The sequence below is a fragment of the Elaeis guineensis genome, chromosome 5 (genome assembly GCF_000442705.2).
Source record: "Elaeis guineensis isolate ETL-2024a chromosome 5, EG11, whole genome shotgun sequence".
Classification (NCBI taxonomy): Eukaryota; Viridiplantae; Streptophyta; class Magnoliopsida; order Arecales; family Arecaceae; genus Elaeis; species Elaeis guineensis.
The window spans coordinates 123758886-123778084 of record NC_025997.2 but is presented as its reverse complement, the minus strand read 5'-3'; the positions used below and the strand labels follow the sequence as shown (position 1 = coordinate 123778084).

At 35.7% G+C, this 19199-nt stretch overlaps 1 protein-coding gene across 3 annotated transcripts in view; it reads right to left on the bottom strand.

Moving 5' to 3' along the window:
* Positions 1-1055: 1055 nt before the first annotated feature.
* The window catches only part of LOC105045994 (DEAD-box ATP-dependent RNA helicase 20-like), a 28051-nt gene continuing 9907 nt past the window's right edge, over positions 1056-19199 (bottom strand). Inside the window, exons 2-15 of one of the 3 annotated variants that reach the window (XR_012141644.1) lie at positions 18505-18597; positions 18224-18388; positions 17969-18064; positions 8838-8912; positions 8288-8449; positions 5900-5980; positions 5602-5700; positions 3764-3859; positions 2824-2955; positions 2650-2724; positions 2350-2439; positions 2134-2208; positions 1638-1896; positions 1056-1450 (exon numbers count right to left, since the gene is read on the bottom strand). Coding sequence is in view for 1 of the 3 variants with exons in the window: in XM_010924458.3 (XP_010922760.2) it covers positions 1720-1896; positions 2134-2208; positions 2350-2439; positions 2650-2724; positions 2824-2955; positions 3764-3859; positions 5602-5700; positions 5900-5980; positions 8288-8449; positions 8838-8912; positions 17969-18064; positions 18224-18388; positions 18505-18597 (1416 nt within the window). In the remaining 2 variants the exon portion in view is untranslated. Of the gene's footprint in view, positions 1897-2133; positions 2209-2349; positions 2440-2649; positions 2725-2823; positions 2956-3763; positions 3860-5601; positions 5701-5899; positions 5981-8287; positions 8450-8837; positions 8913-17968; positions 18065-18223; positions 18389-18504; positions 18598-19199 lie in introns of all 3 variants that reach the window. The other 2 variants (XR_012141645.1, XM_010924458.3) reach the window with 2 other exon arrangements.

The following is a 19199-nucleotide window of genomic DNA, read 5'->3' as shown; positions in this document are numbered from 1 at the left end:
TACTTTTCTTTTAAACCTAAGCATGGGAAATCAACTTTCAAATTTATTATAAGCATTTTATATGCTAATTTAATGGTCACAATATTTTAAATGTACTACATTAGTGGGAGTATAAACTACAACTAGACCTGTGTACAATGTCAAAAATATCTGTTCGAAATTGCTGACAAGGATGTCTGAAATGATCGTGTACCTTAACATTGTGGATGAGGTTAGGCTAACAATACATACTGCTGCATGACTATGAACCTCAGGATGACAATAATATGGGTAAGATTCCACTTCAAATAGGTCCGGTTATTATTAAAGCAACTTGAATACGTGGCCTTACAACAACAACAAATGGCAATTTTTTCCCATAAATATGGGGTTGGCTCCGGAGAATCTTTTGCGGCAAGAGGGGCTATATATCTCAGTGCATCTTATAGATAAATCCATTTCTTACAGGCCATCTCACTCAATAAATAATGCTTACAAATCGAAATTTGGAAAGGATTAGGATGCATCTGCCCATCTGTGTGATTCTCATCTAACTTCTAAAGATTAAGCATAATTTTTTTAATCATGGGAAACGAGAACATGGTCAGCAAGCAACTAAAAAGTCCAGTAATTTCAAAAAACTATTTGGCAATGTCTGGACTTTTGACTGATCTATGGTATGACATTGATGTGTGAAAATAACCAAATATGTTTAACATATTTATTTAAGGTATATTCCAGAAAATTACTTCATAATCTTACAATTGATTGAATGACATGCTAATTATTGGACAGGGTATTGACAGGATTGGCATATCAAAAGTACATGAGAAATTCTCAGAAATGAACCTAGAGAACGCAAAACAGCATCACCTTCAAATATAACAAAATATGACAGGAAGAAGCAAATAGAAAATGCCGGAAAGTGAAGAGAAGCAAATACAAAGTTCAGCTTCAAGCCTCAATAAACCATATAAAGCATAAAGCAACAAAGGGTTGCAGGTCCTCTCAAAGTTTATCTTCAGCCTCTTATTCATTTATCACAGCTAATACTGAGTAATAATAACTTTAGCATGTATTCACATACATTTGCCTTTATTGCAAAGAAAAATCAATATCTATACACCGTCATTGGTCATTTTAGCTTGCTAAGCATTATAAATGGCATTTGAAATTTAGCTTCTAGTGGTTTTCAGCATTTCACATGAATTTAGTATATTTCCTCTTGTTTTTGATAACAAAAACAATACTGATAGAAATAAGGAACACCCATTAACTAGATAGAAACCACAAAATCATATAACCAACACCAGGAGAATTCCTCAACTTCATTGACTGAGTGACTACAAAAGGGGACAAATACTAATGCACTCAAAACAAGCTGCTGTCAATTTCAACACATAAAGCACTATATCCCAAATTCACAATCATTATATCTTTTAACTCATCATTTGCCCATCCAACAAAACAGCTGTAACAATATAACAAAAAAAATGAACAATTGTTAGCATAAAACATCAGCTTAACTTTGCACAAATTTCTCCAAAGAGAACATTATGGTTACAGAAAATAACCACTTGAATCATCAGATACATAGATAGAATATAAGAAAGTAAAAACTATTTTAGGAAGGATCGATGCATGTTCAATATGCTTACTTGTTTTGAGTTTAGAGCTCTGAAGATAAAACTTGGGGATATAGTTAATCCTATGAGGGTACGCAAGGAAGGAGATACCCTCTTAATCATTCCATGCATCATCTGCAGCACCTTCTTTTTTAAGCGATGTTGTGGTCAGCATATATCGATATTTGTCCTCAATATTTATGGATGCAGGACCATTCAATGAGAGCCTAGACAATGCAAGTCTAGCTTCTCTATGCACAGCTGCTGCTTCCCTCTCCTTCTTCCTTGCAATCTGAGCAAACTCCAAAAGCATAGAATTTCAAATTTGAAAATATAATTTTTCAAGAAAGGTTTAACTTGTCTAATTAAAACATAGGCAGGTCTCAACTATCTTGCTTTTATAAAAAAGAATACTTCAAAAAATAAGCATCTAACCATAGCGAATCAAAGAAAATCCAGAAGTTGTATGATTTGATGATAGAAGTTAAGTGCAACAAAAATATTCCGTGCACTATATATATGATCATACCTTCCCAGTTGCATATGCAACAGAGTTCCCAGATTCCACGTCAGCAATGGCTTGCCTTATCTGGGCCACAAGGTACTGAAGAATCACAGAGAAGGTTGAGCAAGAGCAGTTGCTTATTTGTGTAAAGACTAAATATATTGCATTAGCAGAAATAATACATAAAAAAGCAAGGATCGCAGGAGAAAAAGAAACAGAAGAGAAGAAGCAAAGGCAGACCATGTCACGATCAGTGTAAAAGGATGTAGCTCGACCCATGGAACCTGCACGACCGGTTCTTCCAATCCGATGGACATAATCCTCCATGGTCTGTCAATTAAGTAGGGTAGATTAAGAGCACCACTCAAAATATGGATTAAGACTTGGAAGAGAAAAGGGATGCACAACTAAACCACAGCATGGCACTATTCTTTTCCCCAGAGAAAAGGGCAAACAAGAAGTTCCATTTCATCACCAAAACAAGTATGACAAGGGTATAGGATTTCTTATCACAGTTTAGAAAAGATCAGCATCACATACCCTCGGAAGATCAAGGTTGACAACATAAGCAACTCCTGTAACATCTAGACCACGGGAGGCCACATCAGTTGCAACCTACAAAATATAGAAACTACATGGAATAAATCAAGGGGAGATGTCCTTAAAGTTGAAGATCATATGAGAAAGTCAAAAGTGTACTGCAATTGAAGTTACCAAAATGTTGGTAGAGCCCTTCCTAAAATCACGAAGTGCTGACTCTCTTTCACTTTGAGTACGACCGCCATGAAGGACAACTGCATCCAAACCCTGGGCTACCAATGCTTCTGCAACTTCTTGACATCTTGACTGATGGACAGCAAGGTCAAACCAATGAAAAGTGTGATAGGTATAGAGATTAGAGACCATACACACCGACAAGTATTCTAGGTATAAGCAGCAATTCTGATGTATCCAGAATATCAAAACTGCTCCGTGATGAGAGGCACCACACTAACATTAACAAGCATTCAGTAATAGATTTCTTAAGAATTATTTACTTCAGAACCTAGGCCTACTCTTGAAAATTTCCTTGGTCCAAAAGGGCACCCCTGTACTCCATGAAGAAATACATATCATGGGGGAATAACAGACCAGCATGCATGAACCAAAGTACTAATCACTACACTGATATTACCAGGAATATACATAACTAAAATCAGCTGCCATAGAGTGAAAATTAAATTTGCTAATGGAAACAGTGCTGTCCAAATTCATCAGTCCAAACAATTCAACAGGTACAAAGTTAACAGTACGTAAATATCAGTCATGAACTTTGAATATGTAACATTAATAAAAGGAATGAAGCATGAAGTTGCATTTAACAGTAACCAGTCTTTAGAAGGGAGCAATAAGATCCACAACTTGCGCAAATGAGACTTCTCAAGCATTTGTTTCCAACGGCTACAATTTTATTCTCATTCAAGAGAAGTTTTACTGAAACATAACTCATTAGTCTTACCTCATTGAACTGGTTAATGTAACAAACAAAAGAAAGTTATAACAAATAACTGGAAATTTGGAAAGATTTAGCAGTTCTAATTCATGAAAAATGCAATATTAAGTTCTATCATGTAAAAACCAGAATGAAGAAATAAACATGTGCAACCATGTGTACCTTTCTATCAACAAAAACGATGGTAAGAGGATAGGCATGACCAAAGTTTTCTGCTTGAGATGCCTCATCCACAAGCAAAGCCAGAAGATGATCAATCTAGACAGGGTTTGCAATAATACTTATGTCATAAATAGAAAGAATAAGAAGTATATATCAGGAACAATAATTTTAGCATATTCCAAAGGCACCTTGAACAGATAACGTACAAAATGATGTAAGTTGTCTATAGAAAGGATATCATAAACTTCGCAATCTTCTGGTGCTTCAGATAAAAATCAAACAGTAAAAAAAAAAATCACATGATCAAATATGAGAGCTATGGAGTATCAGGGAAAACAAAATAAAGTGCTACAAGCCAAATAAAGAGGCTCAATAAAGAAGCAAAATCATCAATATACACGATTTGATAAACAGAACATTCTGTACTTCATACATCTAACATGTGATATAGGGTGGCCCCATGTATGCAAAAGCAACCACATACATATTTTCTTATTGGCCTAATTTTTGGTTGTCTTAAACTTATAATTTATGCAATGACATGTTCAAATAGGATTGGTTGGTGATAGCATATCCAAATAGCATTGGTTAGTGATAATTGTACACGACAACAAACCAAGATTGTCTTAGTTGCTTTAAGAAAGGAAAATCAGCTTTGAGATACATTTACTTGCACACAGAAGTTCTTGACGATATCAGAAAATGATAGTTCTGATAGAAACAATGAAGGGAATAATGGAATGGACAAGGTTAGTTACATCAGGCTATTCTTAAATTGAATAGATGTCTGGTTAGGGTTTAATTAACAATGGAGGCATATTGATTAAGTTCAGTAACCATGTGATAATATAATTTCTTTCATCTTCAAAAAAAATGTTATTGTAACAAACTTTCAAAAGAATATCAAGTGAAAGCAGCAATAGAGATAATGAAATTTTCTTGCATATCAATCAATGTTACCAAACACATTTAAGATTTCAAGAGTTCTAATACTTCTACATACTTGAACACACTACGGACAGCACAGCATTTTTTTGGCACCCTGAAATGGAGTGTCTTGCTTCCATCAGCCAAAAGCGTCAACAGTAAACAAACGTTGTAGCAACCTATCAAAAGTCATTTTAGTAAAATTTATGACACTTTATTTCTTAATTAATTCAAGTATCAAACAATATTTGCTCAGAGTGTCAAGACACCTCGAGTGTTATATCTTTTTCTTCATTTTCATTGATGAAATATGTGTTGAAATGCAATTCTTTTTATACCTATCACTTTAAACAATAACTAGTCGACCTAATCTAGCAGTCACCATAGGTCCCTGCTTCTTTTCTTAAATTCTGTGAAAGTAGAAGCTTCATAGATAATTGCTTGAATGGTGATCTCATAATTGTCCACCAACTTATTTATCCTTGACCACAGCATTAATATCATCAGTGAATAAAATGTAGTTTCATCATGCAATACAAACACTAAAGGCTCATACAATTCCGCATAAAACTGAAAGGCTGCAACGAAATGCTTAGTTAAACATCAGGCTGGTAAGGTTGCATAAAACAAGCTTCATGAAAATGCACAATAAGCTTATAACAATAAAACTTGTTTAATCCTAACCACCCAGCTTTATCAGATATGTGGAAATATCATCAGTTTTCTGGTTGCAAAAAGAATCCTGATCTGAGACTTTTCAAGCACAAGAAAAATCAATGAAATCAAGATCGACTCACAGGGTGATAGGAAAAAATTGGTTTCAAGGCAAGCCGAACCACAAGACTCAGGAATCAGAGACACAGCAAAAGTACTTGTTTATAGCAATTGCCTAACAAACAAGATAAGCTAACCTTCTCGCTTTCAGCAACCTTCTCCAATATTTGAGATACATTTGCAGTTGGGCTACTCACTTTTCCTGCCTTTGTTTGCACCGGGTTACTTAGGTATTCCTACAAGTTGCATCAAACAAGAGGTCATGAGAATTATAAATATAGCATCAACTATTAAAAATCAAACCAAATTGGTGGAATCCAGTATCTAAGTCACAATTAGATTAAAACAAACCAAAATGCTGATCCACTAAACAAGTTATAAATCTTAACAAAATCAACCTCATTTTAAGGATCCAACAGCATCCTGTTAGGTTACCTGCGCAAGCTCTTCAATTTCTACAGGCATAGTTGCACTAAACAACAGCGTTTGGTGCTTTCTCGGAAGATTACGCATCACCTAAAAAGAACAAAAAATAAATTTAGAAAAGGCATCATGATGTAAGGTATTACACTGTATGCTAGATGACCTGCCAAAAGTCTACTTTAAAACCAAGAGAGGTTGTAAGTTGTAACACTTTCAAAATGTAACTGAAGAAGGATGTAGAACACCGCTTTGAAGAAACAGAAGTTTGTCATTATAGATAAAGAACTTTTAGGTCAAGTGCATGACAAGAAATCTTTTTCACAACATAAGAGCTGAACATTCAAATGGCACAAATAGAAACAACGCAATACTGAATCCTTTGCATATAGATTGACATTATAAGTAGTTTTCAAGTATAAGATAGCTGTAAATGTTGCGCAAGCAATATATCAACATTCAAATTTTGAAATGACACAAAGAATATAACGAAAGAAAAGTCTGTCATTTGAGCATTAGCACGTCAATCTAGTAACAATAAGTGAAAATTAAAAAATAAATAAGAAGAAAAATGTAGATCAAAACAATCCAGACATTAAGCCTAATAGCAGAGAATAGAATTTAAGAATAGATTCTGTTAAACTTGCTCAGAAAAACAAAAATGGTCAGTGACAACTAGAAACCAGTTTGGATAGTAGATAGTCTGTTCCCTGAAGATTAGTTGAATGAGATAGGCAACGAACTAATTCCAAAAAAAGGTATACAACGTAACAGTTTGCCCACTCCTGAAATTTCTATATAAGAAAGGGGTATTCGAGCTCCAGCCAAGCTTAAGAACAGGTTTCAAGCTTGGCTCGGTTATCTCAGCTTTCTTACCAAGCTGAGCCAAGTTACTATTTATACTTACAAGCCTCATGTATTCAGGCTCCACTCATTTATTAATCGAGCTTTTAGATATGCTTTAGCTCAGCTAATTTCCTAGCAGAACCATGCTCAAATGCCTATTTCCAAGCTAAGCTCGGGCTATTCATGAACAACTTGGTCTGCCTACAACCCTATGTGATACAATCCATCTTGAAAAAACTCACCTTCCTTTCAAGATTTTCAAGAATGTCAATCGGCATTTCCAGCTCTTTTTAAAAAGCATTAGCAGTATTTCAGGTGGTTAAGGGACTGCATAGCACATAAGTAGTCTGCAGGCAATGTACAATTGGCATTTAAATATTTAAAGATAAACAAATATATTAAATACGATAAATAATATTAGCAATATCTTTTTATAAATAATAGAAGAATTTAGAGTTATTGCTGACCATTAAATTCTTACTAGGAACAATTATAGCATAATTAACAAATTAGCAATTACTAATATACACATCCAGTCCATCCGAAAACCACAGCCAGCCCAACCATCAATTTGTACATGTCCTACTTGCATCGAACTGCATAAGTGTGGCCACATGTGTCACACAATGCTTAAAGGACCACATATATAATGCAATAATTAGACTACACTTGCAGCCACAAATTCTAATCCTCCTGCATATGTGTCTGCTGCTAGCAAACCATCTTGTCAGCCCATATGCGGCCCGCCTACATATAGTTAGTACATAGAGGGAATTCAGTACAATTAGGGGATAGCATACACATATGCAGCCTCATGCACCACATTTTAACACTGTTTCAGAATCATCCTATTGCTTTTTTTTCCTTCTTTTCTTTTTTGATGAAAATATCGATCCAACACCAGTTCTCTTTTTGAGAATATTTAAAGCTGATATTGCTCTATTGACTTCTCATTTCCAGATCATCAGGATCTTTGACTAGAAAACAAAGAGAGCATTCATGTATCTCTGACTTGAGATTCGTCAACCACCATGTAGGCACACTAGTTTACCATAATTATTCTTCCTCTAAGACACTCCAAAAGACCATGTGGGATCTCTTGCAAGCAACCTTATGTCTTTGGATGCTGCTCAATTAATTATTCTGTGAATGTTGCTCAACAAGTTACATTTTGCTTAAAACTTGTCTTAGAAATAAATCCATAAGCACGCAGCATTCATAGAAAGAACAATTCAGTTAGAGTATCTGTAGAAAGAACCTAAAAAAACAACATCATAAGATTCAATATTTTAGTCATTCAAAAAGCATAGGACTTTTTATGCATATGCAAAACAAAGCAACAGATGCATTGATGTAATAGCCCTCCTATGTGACATAAATATGTCCTTCTGGTACTATTTATAGAGTATAGAAATATAAGATGGCCAAGGGAAAAGGTGAATGAAAAATTACAATGATAGCAGGCAGGACTGTGTCTCACTTTTACAGCTTGCAAACATATTGCAGCCAAAAAAAAAAAAGGAAAATATGCAGGAGAAAAACTAGAAGTTTTTTTACCTCTCTAATCTGTGGTTCAAAGCCCATGTCTAGCATTTTGTCAGCTTCATCTAGAACAACAAATGAAATCCTTAAGAGAGATGTGTTTCCTTGTTGCAAATGATCAATAAATCTTCCAGGCGTAGCTACAATAACATGCACTCCTGCTCGCAGTTCAGACCTCTGCATTAGCAATAGCCAACAGTGGTATAACATTAATTCAGTAGCCATTTAGGAGAGCTATTCAGCAATTCCAAGGTTTTTCAGAGGTTTCTCAGATTTTTAGGCATATATAGTGAAAGGAAAGGACATTGAAATGCAACAAATTGAAATATTACATGCGTGCACATGCGCACGCATAAACATAGATGCCATATGGTATTCACTCCTAGAAATATATTGAACTGTCCTTGTAATTTATATTTGCAATTTGCTTTTAGGTAGTCAATAAGTCTATTCCATATCACAATGTCCGGTGTGCTAAGACACTAGGCCCTGACAAGCCAAAATGATAATAAGCAAATTGACATTTTAAAGCACTACTATGACATGAGCTATCTAAGAATTACACCTGTTCTGAAATGTTTGTGCCTCCCACAACTATGGCTGTTCTCAATGCTTCCAGAGATCTACTAAAAGTCTTGACCTGCAAGCAATGACAAACAGTTGCATATATAATTCATAGTCAGAACTCAATGTCATATTATCTTAAGATTCAAAAGCAATTTGTGTCATGTGTAACACCAGTAGCACCAAGAATGATGCTGCTTTCTTTGATATTCAGCTACATATAAACCCTACATGTAAAAGATGAGATAATATAATGCTAGAAGTGATATGCATACATGTCTATACATGCATGTGGCTGCATGTGCTACAAACTGCTGCTCATATGAATAGAAGAAAAGACTTATAGTCCATTGTATAGTTTGCTTCGATTAGACTGCATAGCTTAATAAAAAAGCCAATTTATCTATATACCTAGGAAATATCTACTATAGCTAATCTTTGAAAAAAAAAAATCAGCAATAAGTGAACCCTTCATTGATAATAAATGATTAGCATTGAGGTTAGTGCATCCTCCATGCAAATGTTCTAAATCTGGTGACCCAGACCAAGTCACTGTGACAGGCAGGTCGCTGGTTTCTGGTTTGACCACTGGTCAACTGCAAGGTGACTGGTCGACCCAATTAGTAAACACCTCTCCAGTTTTCTCTCCACTTTCCCATCAAACACTGAACCAATCCCATATTTTCCTCTCATCTTGCAAATTGAAACAATCCCTCCATCCCCCACCTCTCTGGTGTAGCAGCTGAAACTAGATAAATGAGAGGATGAGATTACCACAACCCACTCCATCTGAGTTGTGCCACTCCAAGGCCATGAGATACCAGCCATCCCCTCCCTTCTTGCATGATAGTCATGCAATGTCAAACAATCACAATGACCCTCATCATCTAAAGCTTCTTCCATGGGGCAATATCCATGGCCATGGGAAAGCTTCCTCTATGATGTAGGTGGCAATTAACCTTTATGGGCTAAACCCAATTCAACCAAATGATTCGAATAGTCGAACCATTAGAGTCATCGGAATGAATGGATTTGGGGGTTTGTTTGGTTTGATTCAACCCAACCTGCTAAGGTTGGTAGGTAACAGACAAGGCTGGTCAACCTAGGCAAGTCAACCAAGGTTCAGAAAACTGCTCCATACCATACATGGATGATTTTAGTAGGGTTTATATAAACAACATGCTACTACAGCAAATAACATGAAAGGATTCTACAAACCCCTCATAACTATCTTATAGCAGCTAAGAGAAAAAAAAAATGCTAGCAAAGTTCCAAGTAGGGATGATAGTCGGGCAAATTTTTCAAATATCTGACCTGTCTTGAACCCTAATAGGGCCAGTTTAGAAAAACCTATAGGGTTTGGAATGGGTTTGGGATTTAAAATTAAAAGCCACTAAGGTTCGAGACGGATTTGGGATTTGCACCTCAGGTACTCGCTACCCAAACTGGATTATGTATAACATATATTTTTATTATTTTTTTAAACATATATATTGTGAGGGGACTTGAATCCCAAACCTCAAGGACATCTAGCCTCTATCTTTACCCTTAAGCTACAAAACTTATTTATATTTAGATCATTTGCCGAATTATGTATGCACATTTTTCGTTTATATTATTCCCCCCGCTTTTCTCTTTTTTTTTAGGTAATTTTAGATCATGTACCCAACCAAACCAAATAATTCCATCCGAATAAAGATTAATCAGGTGGGTTCGGGTACCAATGGATTTACCACTTTTTTATGGGGTGGGTTTGGGATTTTTGGGCAAATTTTAATCAAGTTTGGGATAGGTTTGGGTAGTAGAATTTTAAATGGGTTCAGGTATGGGTAGGGTAAATTTTGAGGGTACCCTACCCATGGCCAGTCTTAGTTCCAAGTTATCATTGGAGAAAGACAAGTCAGTTCTCCCACAAAAGTGTCATCACATGTTCCTAGGCCACCATAAAATTCTACAACCCACCCACTACTACTGAAACTCCTCTCATGTTGCAATGGTGTGACTTCAAAGCACTATAGCAGCAAGTTTGATCTTAATCTATGACATTTCCCACAACTGTCAAAAGCAGCACCAACATGGTCCACCTAGGCAGCACCATTTGTAAAGCTTTATCTCACCCCGCAAGATGACATAATTTAGATCTAGATGTGAAGCTTTTGATCCTCAGTGGTCAAATTAGCACCCACTGCATTTAATATTTGCTTCAAGTAGCAATCTGATAGCAAGTTTTAAAAGTTGATTACATTTCCTTGGTCGTTTCCTCCACAGTTCAGCATTTTCAATAACTACTTCACTAATGTAGCTTCACTTCTCATCCAATCCCATCTTTATCTTTCACCAATATTAAACCACAACAGAGCCCATAGCGATGTCTCTCCCTTAGCCAGAATGGGTCGAGGATCCTCCCTGGAACTAGTGGAAAAACCTGTGTGAGCTTTGGGCAATGAGGCCCCTCAGGCCAAGCCGGGCCTGAGAATGTGAAGCCTAATTGAGTTCGAGGACAAGATTAAGACTAAAACAAATATGAACTGGGGTGGCACTCTAATTCTAGCCCATAACTGCCAGAAAATCAAGCTTGTGCCAAGTTTTAGGCATTTTCAGGCTGGGTTGAGACCGGGCTATGGTTCCAATCTATATTACCTAGCCACTTCATTTTTAAGCTCTGGAAATGTTGAAACTTTTGGATACTCGGGAACAGCATGACACAACACATAACTGGACACTCAACTTTGAAATGTCGTGTTGTCATCAATGAAAAGTTTCCAACACTTGGAAGTTGGAACCTTTATTTTGAGTGTCATGTAGGAAACTGTTAGTTTTAGGTGTCAGGACACTTTAAGTGAAATGTCCTAAATGATTTCTGGACACTTCCACTGAAGTGTCCTTATATTTTTAATATAAATTAAGTACATCAACACTTTAAGCAAGATGTCATTATATTTTTAATATAAAGTTATCGTGGTTATATGAACACTTTTTAAGTATCCCAACATACATATATTGAGTGATTTAAAAAAAAAAAAAACTGATGAATAAATTGGACAACTTGCAAGCTTAAGGATATTATGTTGAATTTATTGTTAGATAGCATCTATGATTCTAAGTTTCTCTTTTCCAAATAATCATCAAAACTAAAACATGTGCACGTATACAACAAATACCATGTCCCCATGCTAGGTTTTTAGATGTTGTTGTGTTTGATACTTGAGGATACTTTGACACTTGGCAACCCTACCAAGTATCCACATGACAATAGTTCCAAGTCATGGAATTCTGTACCAACCCGAACTGGTTGGTACATCCCATACCAAACACCAAACCGGCTGAAAGCTGATCTGGTTTGGCCCAAAAATTAAGAAAATACCCCAAACTGAACCAAACCGATCGGTTCGGTGCAGTAAAAACCTGAACCGCACGAAACCATGTGGTTCGGGCTGGCTCGGCTCGACTTGATTCGACCCCGAACCGAGCCGCACGTGGGTGGGTGGTGGGTGGATGGGGTGGGGGTGGGGGTGGGGGTGGGGGATGGGATGGGGTGTCTAGAATCTCAAGATGGATAGGAAAAGCAAAGAAGCATTTGCGTCTCTATCTTTCTTTCACTTGGTTGTGAGCCGAAGAAAAAAGAAAACCACCCCAATGATCTGTATTTTTCACAATTTCATTGAGGAATCAATATATTTCAACCAGATTCAAGATAATTCAACATTTCCTCACTCAATTTTTTTCACATTTTTGTGACCAAAAAACGGCAACAAATAGAAACATAGGGAAAAATCATACCAAAATTTTTGATTTTGGTATGATTTCATGATATATTGTAGATCTTTGGACGATCTATATGATGATGGTAAAATCATTAATTTTTTTTAATTATATATTTTTTAAAATTAAAAATATATTTTAATTAAAAATTATTTAAAAAATAAAATTCAAAAAATAACTGTAAAATCAGAATATCGTTTAGGATGGTTTAAGCTGCTTTCACTATAAACTTGATGTCCAATTGTGAAGATTTTGATGCATGATACGCAAAATAGCCTAAACCTAATTTGAAATAAAATTAAAAAATAAATAACCTTTAACACATGTTCATGAACTTAGAAAGATATATGTAGTATCCATGATACATTTCCACTTGAATCTAAGCTCAAATAAATTTTTAAAATTTTTGAAATTAAAAATATTTTTTAATTAGTTAAATAATAAAAAATATATAATCAATTTTAAAAAATATAAAATTAGCAATACATTTTAGCTAATTCAGAAGTATTATTTGAAGCATATAACATATTTTTTTAAATTTATGAGATTTAAAATTATTTATAAATATGAGAAAATTAGATATCAATAAAAATTATAAAAAATTAGAAGTATGAAATATATTATTCAAATGTATTTTCGAAAGTTTAAAAATTAGATTTTCTTTTAGGATGACAAAATTTTATTATTTTTACATACATATTAAACTGATGTACTTTGTTAAACTTGCATAAATGAATCCATCAAGTAAGAAGGATCCGAAGCGTGACACTGGTTGGAATCATAGCGAGATGCTCTTGACTCGGCACCATTGAAAATGTAAATAGTGCAACACAGAGTTCAAAGAAAAAGACTAAGTTGAAGCAGCACTTAACTGACGGTTATTCTGATGTAGCCATGCACCGAAAATGCCCTGAGGAGATCCAACAGCTGATGAAGAAACACTTTACTAATTTCAAAGTAGCAAAGGAAAAGACAAAGTAGAAAAAAATGAAGGTGGACTATCGAGCCATAGAGCCATCTTTCTATCACTACATAGAGTCAAAGGTCTCCGCTCCAAATGATGAGGCACAGATTCAACCTCCCATTCAGATGAAACTGGATAATCAATACCGATTGAAAAAGATGGCCCGATATAGAGAATAATTTGGACCATCATGCTATGAATCAGGATCCAGCTCTACAACCAATGTGGGAGAGTTCGAGTTCAGGAGGATCCCAGTCAGGGAGACCGTCAGTAGAAGCAGGCACAATATGTCATCTATGTTGGAAACTTTTGACAATAGGAACAAGTCTTCCAGAGAAATTCCAACATGAGCCACCATCCATAATTTGGATCCACAAGCTTTCTTCAATAAGGATTCAAAGCAGCAGAGGATTGATAAAATGCTGAAGAAGGATAAGAAGAATATATGGCGAGCGATTGGATCAGGATTTCATTTTAGCCACATTCCAATGAATGCAGCAGACAACACATACTATCAATTTGTCATTTCAGCCATAAAAACTATCGACCCGGATATAGATCCTCCAACACCTAGGACCATTTATGGTGAGCTTCTTGATACTAACAAGGCCCTGCAAAGATGAATTTTTCTTATAAGAATAAATGGCCCATATATGGACTGATAGTGATGTGTGATGGTTGAACCGATCCTACCAAACAGAGTATCATCTTCTTGACATATTGTGATAGAAAAATATTTTTTTATAAATCAATTGATGCTTCAGATAAGATGCACGATGCTACGTACATTTTTAGACTAATGCAGGACGTGATTACTGCGATAGGGCAGTAGAATGTCATACAGATCATTACAGATAATGGACCACATTATAAGACCACCAGATAGTTGCGATGAAGGAGCGACCGTAAATTTACTGAACCCCATGTGTTACATATTGCGTTGACCTCATATTAATAGATATTGAAAAGCTTCGTAGGGTGCAACAGGCAATGAACTTATTTCAGACTTACTAAATTCATCTACAGTCATACATGGATCCTGTCATTGATGCAGATATACACTAGAGGAAAGATCTTGAGACTGGATGTCAAATAATTTGCTACAAACTACATAGCACTTGATAGCCTTCTAGATAAGAAAGCAGTCGTGTCAGATGTTTGTCAATGTCGAGTGGCAGGAGAGCAGATATATGAAGACTGGCATTAAAAAAAGTCATTTAAGGAATTTGATAATGAATCAGTCATTCTAGCAACAAACTGATAAGATAGTGAAGGCTATCAAGTCATTAAACGAGATACTTCAGACCGTGGACAGAAAAGATACCCCCAAATGGACTTCTTGTATCAATGATGGAGAGGACAAAGAAACAGATCGGTATGATCGATCCGAAAAATATCTAAAAATATATCAGAATTATTAAGCGATTATGGGACTACCAAATGGATAGCGATTTGCATCTAGCAGATAAATACAAAATCAAGAATCCTCTAATAATTTTTTCTCTTGTACTTGCATAAATTTATTTAATCATTTGTAAAATTTATCTGCAACTTACCATCTGAATCCGAGGTTCCAATACAACATACCTAAAATAGATATGGATAACGAGCTTCTAATTGCACTCCATAATGTGATATATAAGATGGTGCCCAATCTAAAAATCGCATCTGTGTCTACAAGAGGTATATTAATTAACTGAGGTGTGATACACCATTTAACTGAATTCGATCTACAATCAATAATATATTTGTTAACTTATCAAATATATGTTTTGCAGACAAAATAATTTAAAGAGATGACAGACAGCTTTGAAGTCTCATCAACTATCGTAAGCGAAAAAAATGAATCCAAATAAATTAGATATCAATAACGATAAGACTTTGTTGGCATTATATGCCTACTAATTTCATATAATCTGATACGTAATTTTGCTAAATATTTTTACAGCTAAATGATAGATTTATTTTGGATAGTCCGCTGATAATTTGAAAAGTATGGCTATCCATATTTTTTTCCAAACGGTCTCTTTTAATGGCTGTGAGCGCAATTGATCCACTTTCACTCCTCATCCATAGCAAGCAGAGAAACCGTCTGACATAGAAGCACCTCAACGATCTTATGTACGTTCACTATAATCTAATATTGAGGCTAAAATGCATCCAGGAGGAAGTACGTTGAAGTATACAGATCCAACGATAGATGACTATGTGTTGATTATGAAGATCTGATGATCGAATGGCTTGCAAGCCAGCAACAGGAGCCAGAGCTTGATGAGCCGAGATCTCCTCCACGATCAGCTAGTTTGATAACTAGGGAGATTAGGATGGATACAAGATAATAGACAAATAAAAATATTTCACATAAGATTCCAGCTGATCAGCCACGACCTGAGAGGCCACATGAGAGTCATTCATCAGTGACTACATGTTCGAGATATCCTCCTAGAGATTTGTACGAGAACTATTAAGACGAAGCCGGTCATGTCAATCAGAAAGAAGGCATCCATCCTCCCAAGCACAGCAAAGTCAATCACAAAGGGGCATGAGGGAAAGTCAAATAACTGCTCAATAAAAAGATAAAGAAAAGATAGTTGCAGCCTCATTGAGTGGTGTTAGCTCACTAAGATTCAAAGACAAAGGAGAGTGATCATGACAGTAGTCATAGATCTGATGACCAAGAAGTAGACGACAGAAGACCATCGTTCGTGAGACGCAGCCATAGGATGGTCTTCGATTCATCGATGAGTCCCAATTTACACATGCCACACAAGATAGGGACCATGGTGCATGAGCTAATAGAGTCCACGAGGATACGATTTCATACATATGAACTCCTAGAGGTCGTTCAGCATACAATACGGCTGCAGATGATCTCACACATGAAATAACATCCATAGATGTATTAGATTCATTGTCGCATTATGGATCCTATTATCTGCAAGCAGTTTATGATCCATATGGATACAAAAATGATACGTCCGAGGCATCATCTTCCAGTGGCTACTATCCTATGCAATCCAGAGTATCTTATAGATCGAATTTTACTATTCGTATATTTGGATGGATCTCTCTACAACCGTACCATCAATCTGAATATACCTCTCAGAGCCGGAGCTTGAGCGAAAGATTTGAGATGTCTTACAATCCAACATACATACCTTATGGGATGAGCATCCAAGACTACAATGCTGCTTGGTTAGAAAGATGGATTGATATTCCTCTTAATTATGTAGATGATCCAGATATCTATAAACATCATAGACACTCCACGAGAAATTAGATCAGTTAAGATCTTGAAATTAGTACATTATTTTTTATAGTTTATACTTTAAATATATTTAATGTATTTTTTTAGATTTCTCCTATTTTATTTTGAAGTGATAGAAACATTATATCACATAAATGAACATTAATTTGGATCTAAAATACTTAAAAATTAAAAAAATGATTGGATTGAAAAGAAATTTAAAAAATGAAAAAAAAAATTGTGTCGGTATAAAATCAGCGTGCCTAACTATACCGAGTGTCAGTACCCTACGGTACTGGTACCGTACCGTATCGGTTCGGAACCAGCATTGGTCCTGATACTGGTTACAAAAATCTTGGTTCCAATGCATGCCAAAATTAAGCATGGGATGGCTGAGGTCAAGCCCACAGACACCATTATTAGCCCATTTTGCTGTAACTATCTAAAGTTGAAGCTATCCAAAATGTCCTATAAAGATGAACTATAATAGTTTTGTAACATTACACATGAAATCCTAACAACACGCTAAGCTTTTAAATTCTTGACTGATAAAATACTCCTTAATTATGACACTATTACCAACCCAAACCCATCATTTTTTTTTTTTTTTGAAATTTGGAAATACAGATTTGATCTAATTCTTAATGTTTCTAAAATCCGATGTTCATCACCGTACATTGCAAATTTTTAAGAAATAGCATTACTTGGTATGACTGCTAGACCTTTTTTTAAAAAAAAAGCAAAGGAAATATGGCCTCTATGAAACTAGGCCACAATCAGAACACATCTGACACAAATATATGCACCAATATACCACTAATTTGGCTTACTTGATAGCTTATAGCTGAACCAGTCTCTTGAGCTTAATCCTGAATTATCATGCATCAATTTCTCAAATAACACCATATGCAAGACTAGAATTCCCTCTCCACCCTATAGGAACTCCCTCTCCACCTCAACTGGCTGCTACATGCTAACAACCAATTCATTATTAAAAAAGAAGCATGAAAGTGCATTATGTGCAGATGTATATCATACCATTACAAAGGTCAGGACTCAGAAGAATACAAACTGTGCCTATTGGAGCACAAGTGACAAAGTAATCATGCTGTCTCAGTAAAAAAATCACCACTTTGTGAAAAAGAAAATTATAACAAACCTCTTTTTCTATTTGCTGGGCAAGCTCTCTTGTGGGTGCCAAGACTAATGCTAATGGTCCATCTCCATGCCTGAGAGGTGGTTGAGCCAAGCAATGCTGTAAAAAAGTGCAATAAATAAAGCAAATGATCTTCGGAGAAAACAAAGATGCATGAATGCGCAATAATAGAATAGAATAGAATAAACTATATTGAAAAGATGTACAGCATAAAAAAGCACTAGTAATTTTCATGAGCAAAAATATAACTGTTGCTACCTGAATCATGGGAATAGTAAATGCAGCAGTTTTCCCACTCCCAGTCTCAGCACAGCCTAAAAGATCTCTCCCACTTAGAGCAACTGGCATGGCTTGTGCCTGAATAGAGGTTGGTCTTGTGTACTCATGAAAAGCAATATCTTTCATGATGCTTGAGTGCAAACACTGTCGGCAAAATAGACAATGTTATGTAAATTACCCAACGAGGCAATTTAGTCTTGGTCTTCCATATAACTGAATAAATTGCAGGGAACACTGAGAGCAAAAATAGCTATAGTTACCATATCATTAAATGATTCAATGGGCGCAGGAGCAGGAAGGGAATCAGAAGAAACTGCAACTTCAACATTTAGCCGCAACCTAACCTCTTCAATCTGGAGAAAATTGAGATGCATCAAATCCACTGGATAGAAAAGAAAAATGAGATGCTTAGTTTAGGTTTATGCAATTTCCAACAGCTCATTGCATGCCAATATGATTTTATATAGGAATTGCTTAAAGATGAAAAAGCATTGTCAGAAGCATAAGTTTGAACATCAAGTCAAAGCAACCCTAAAAGGGCTACTTATGTTGACACCAATTTTCTCTGTAAAATACAATGGAAATTTGTCAGAAAAGAGTTCACTTTTATATCACTCTCCCGATATAAACCCTATCATAAATTGAGCCATATAAGTTAACAAAAGCACTATGAGCACTAGTGCCCAGAACTCTTTTTTTTTTTTTTTTTTTTTTTTTTTTTGTGATTGACACAGACTAGTCATACTAGTCTAATATACGTGCGTCCAACAAAGTCAGAAAATAAAATATCCTTAAAAGCAAGAAGAGTAGCCGACGCCTTAGCGATAATACATCCCCCAAGTGCTAAGCGACAAAGGAGGCGACCCAATCAGCTGCATTTCACCTCACAGTAGATATGCCTAACCGCCAAAGAGGCACCCATAAAGATCTTCCGAATATCGCACAGAAGGGGATG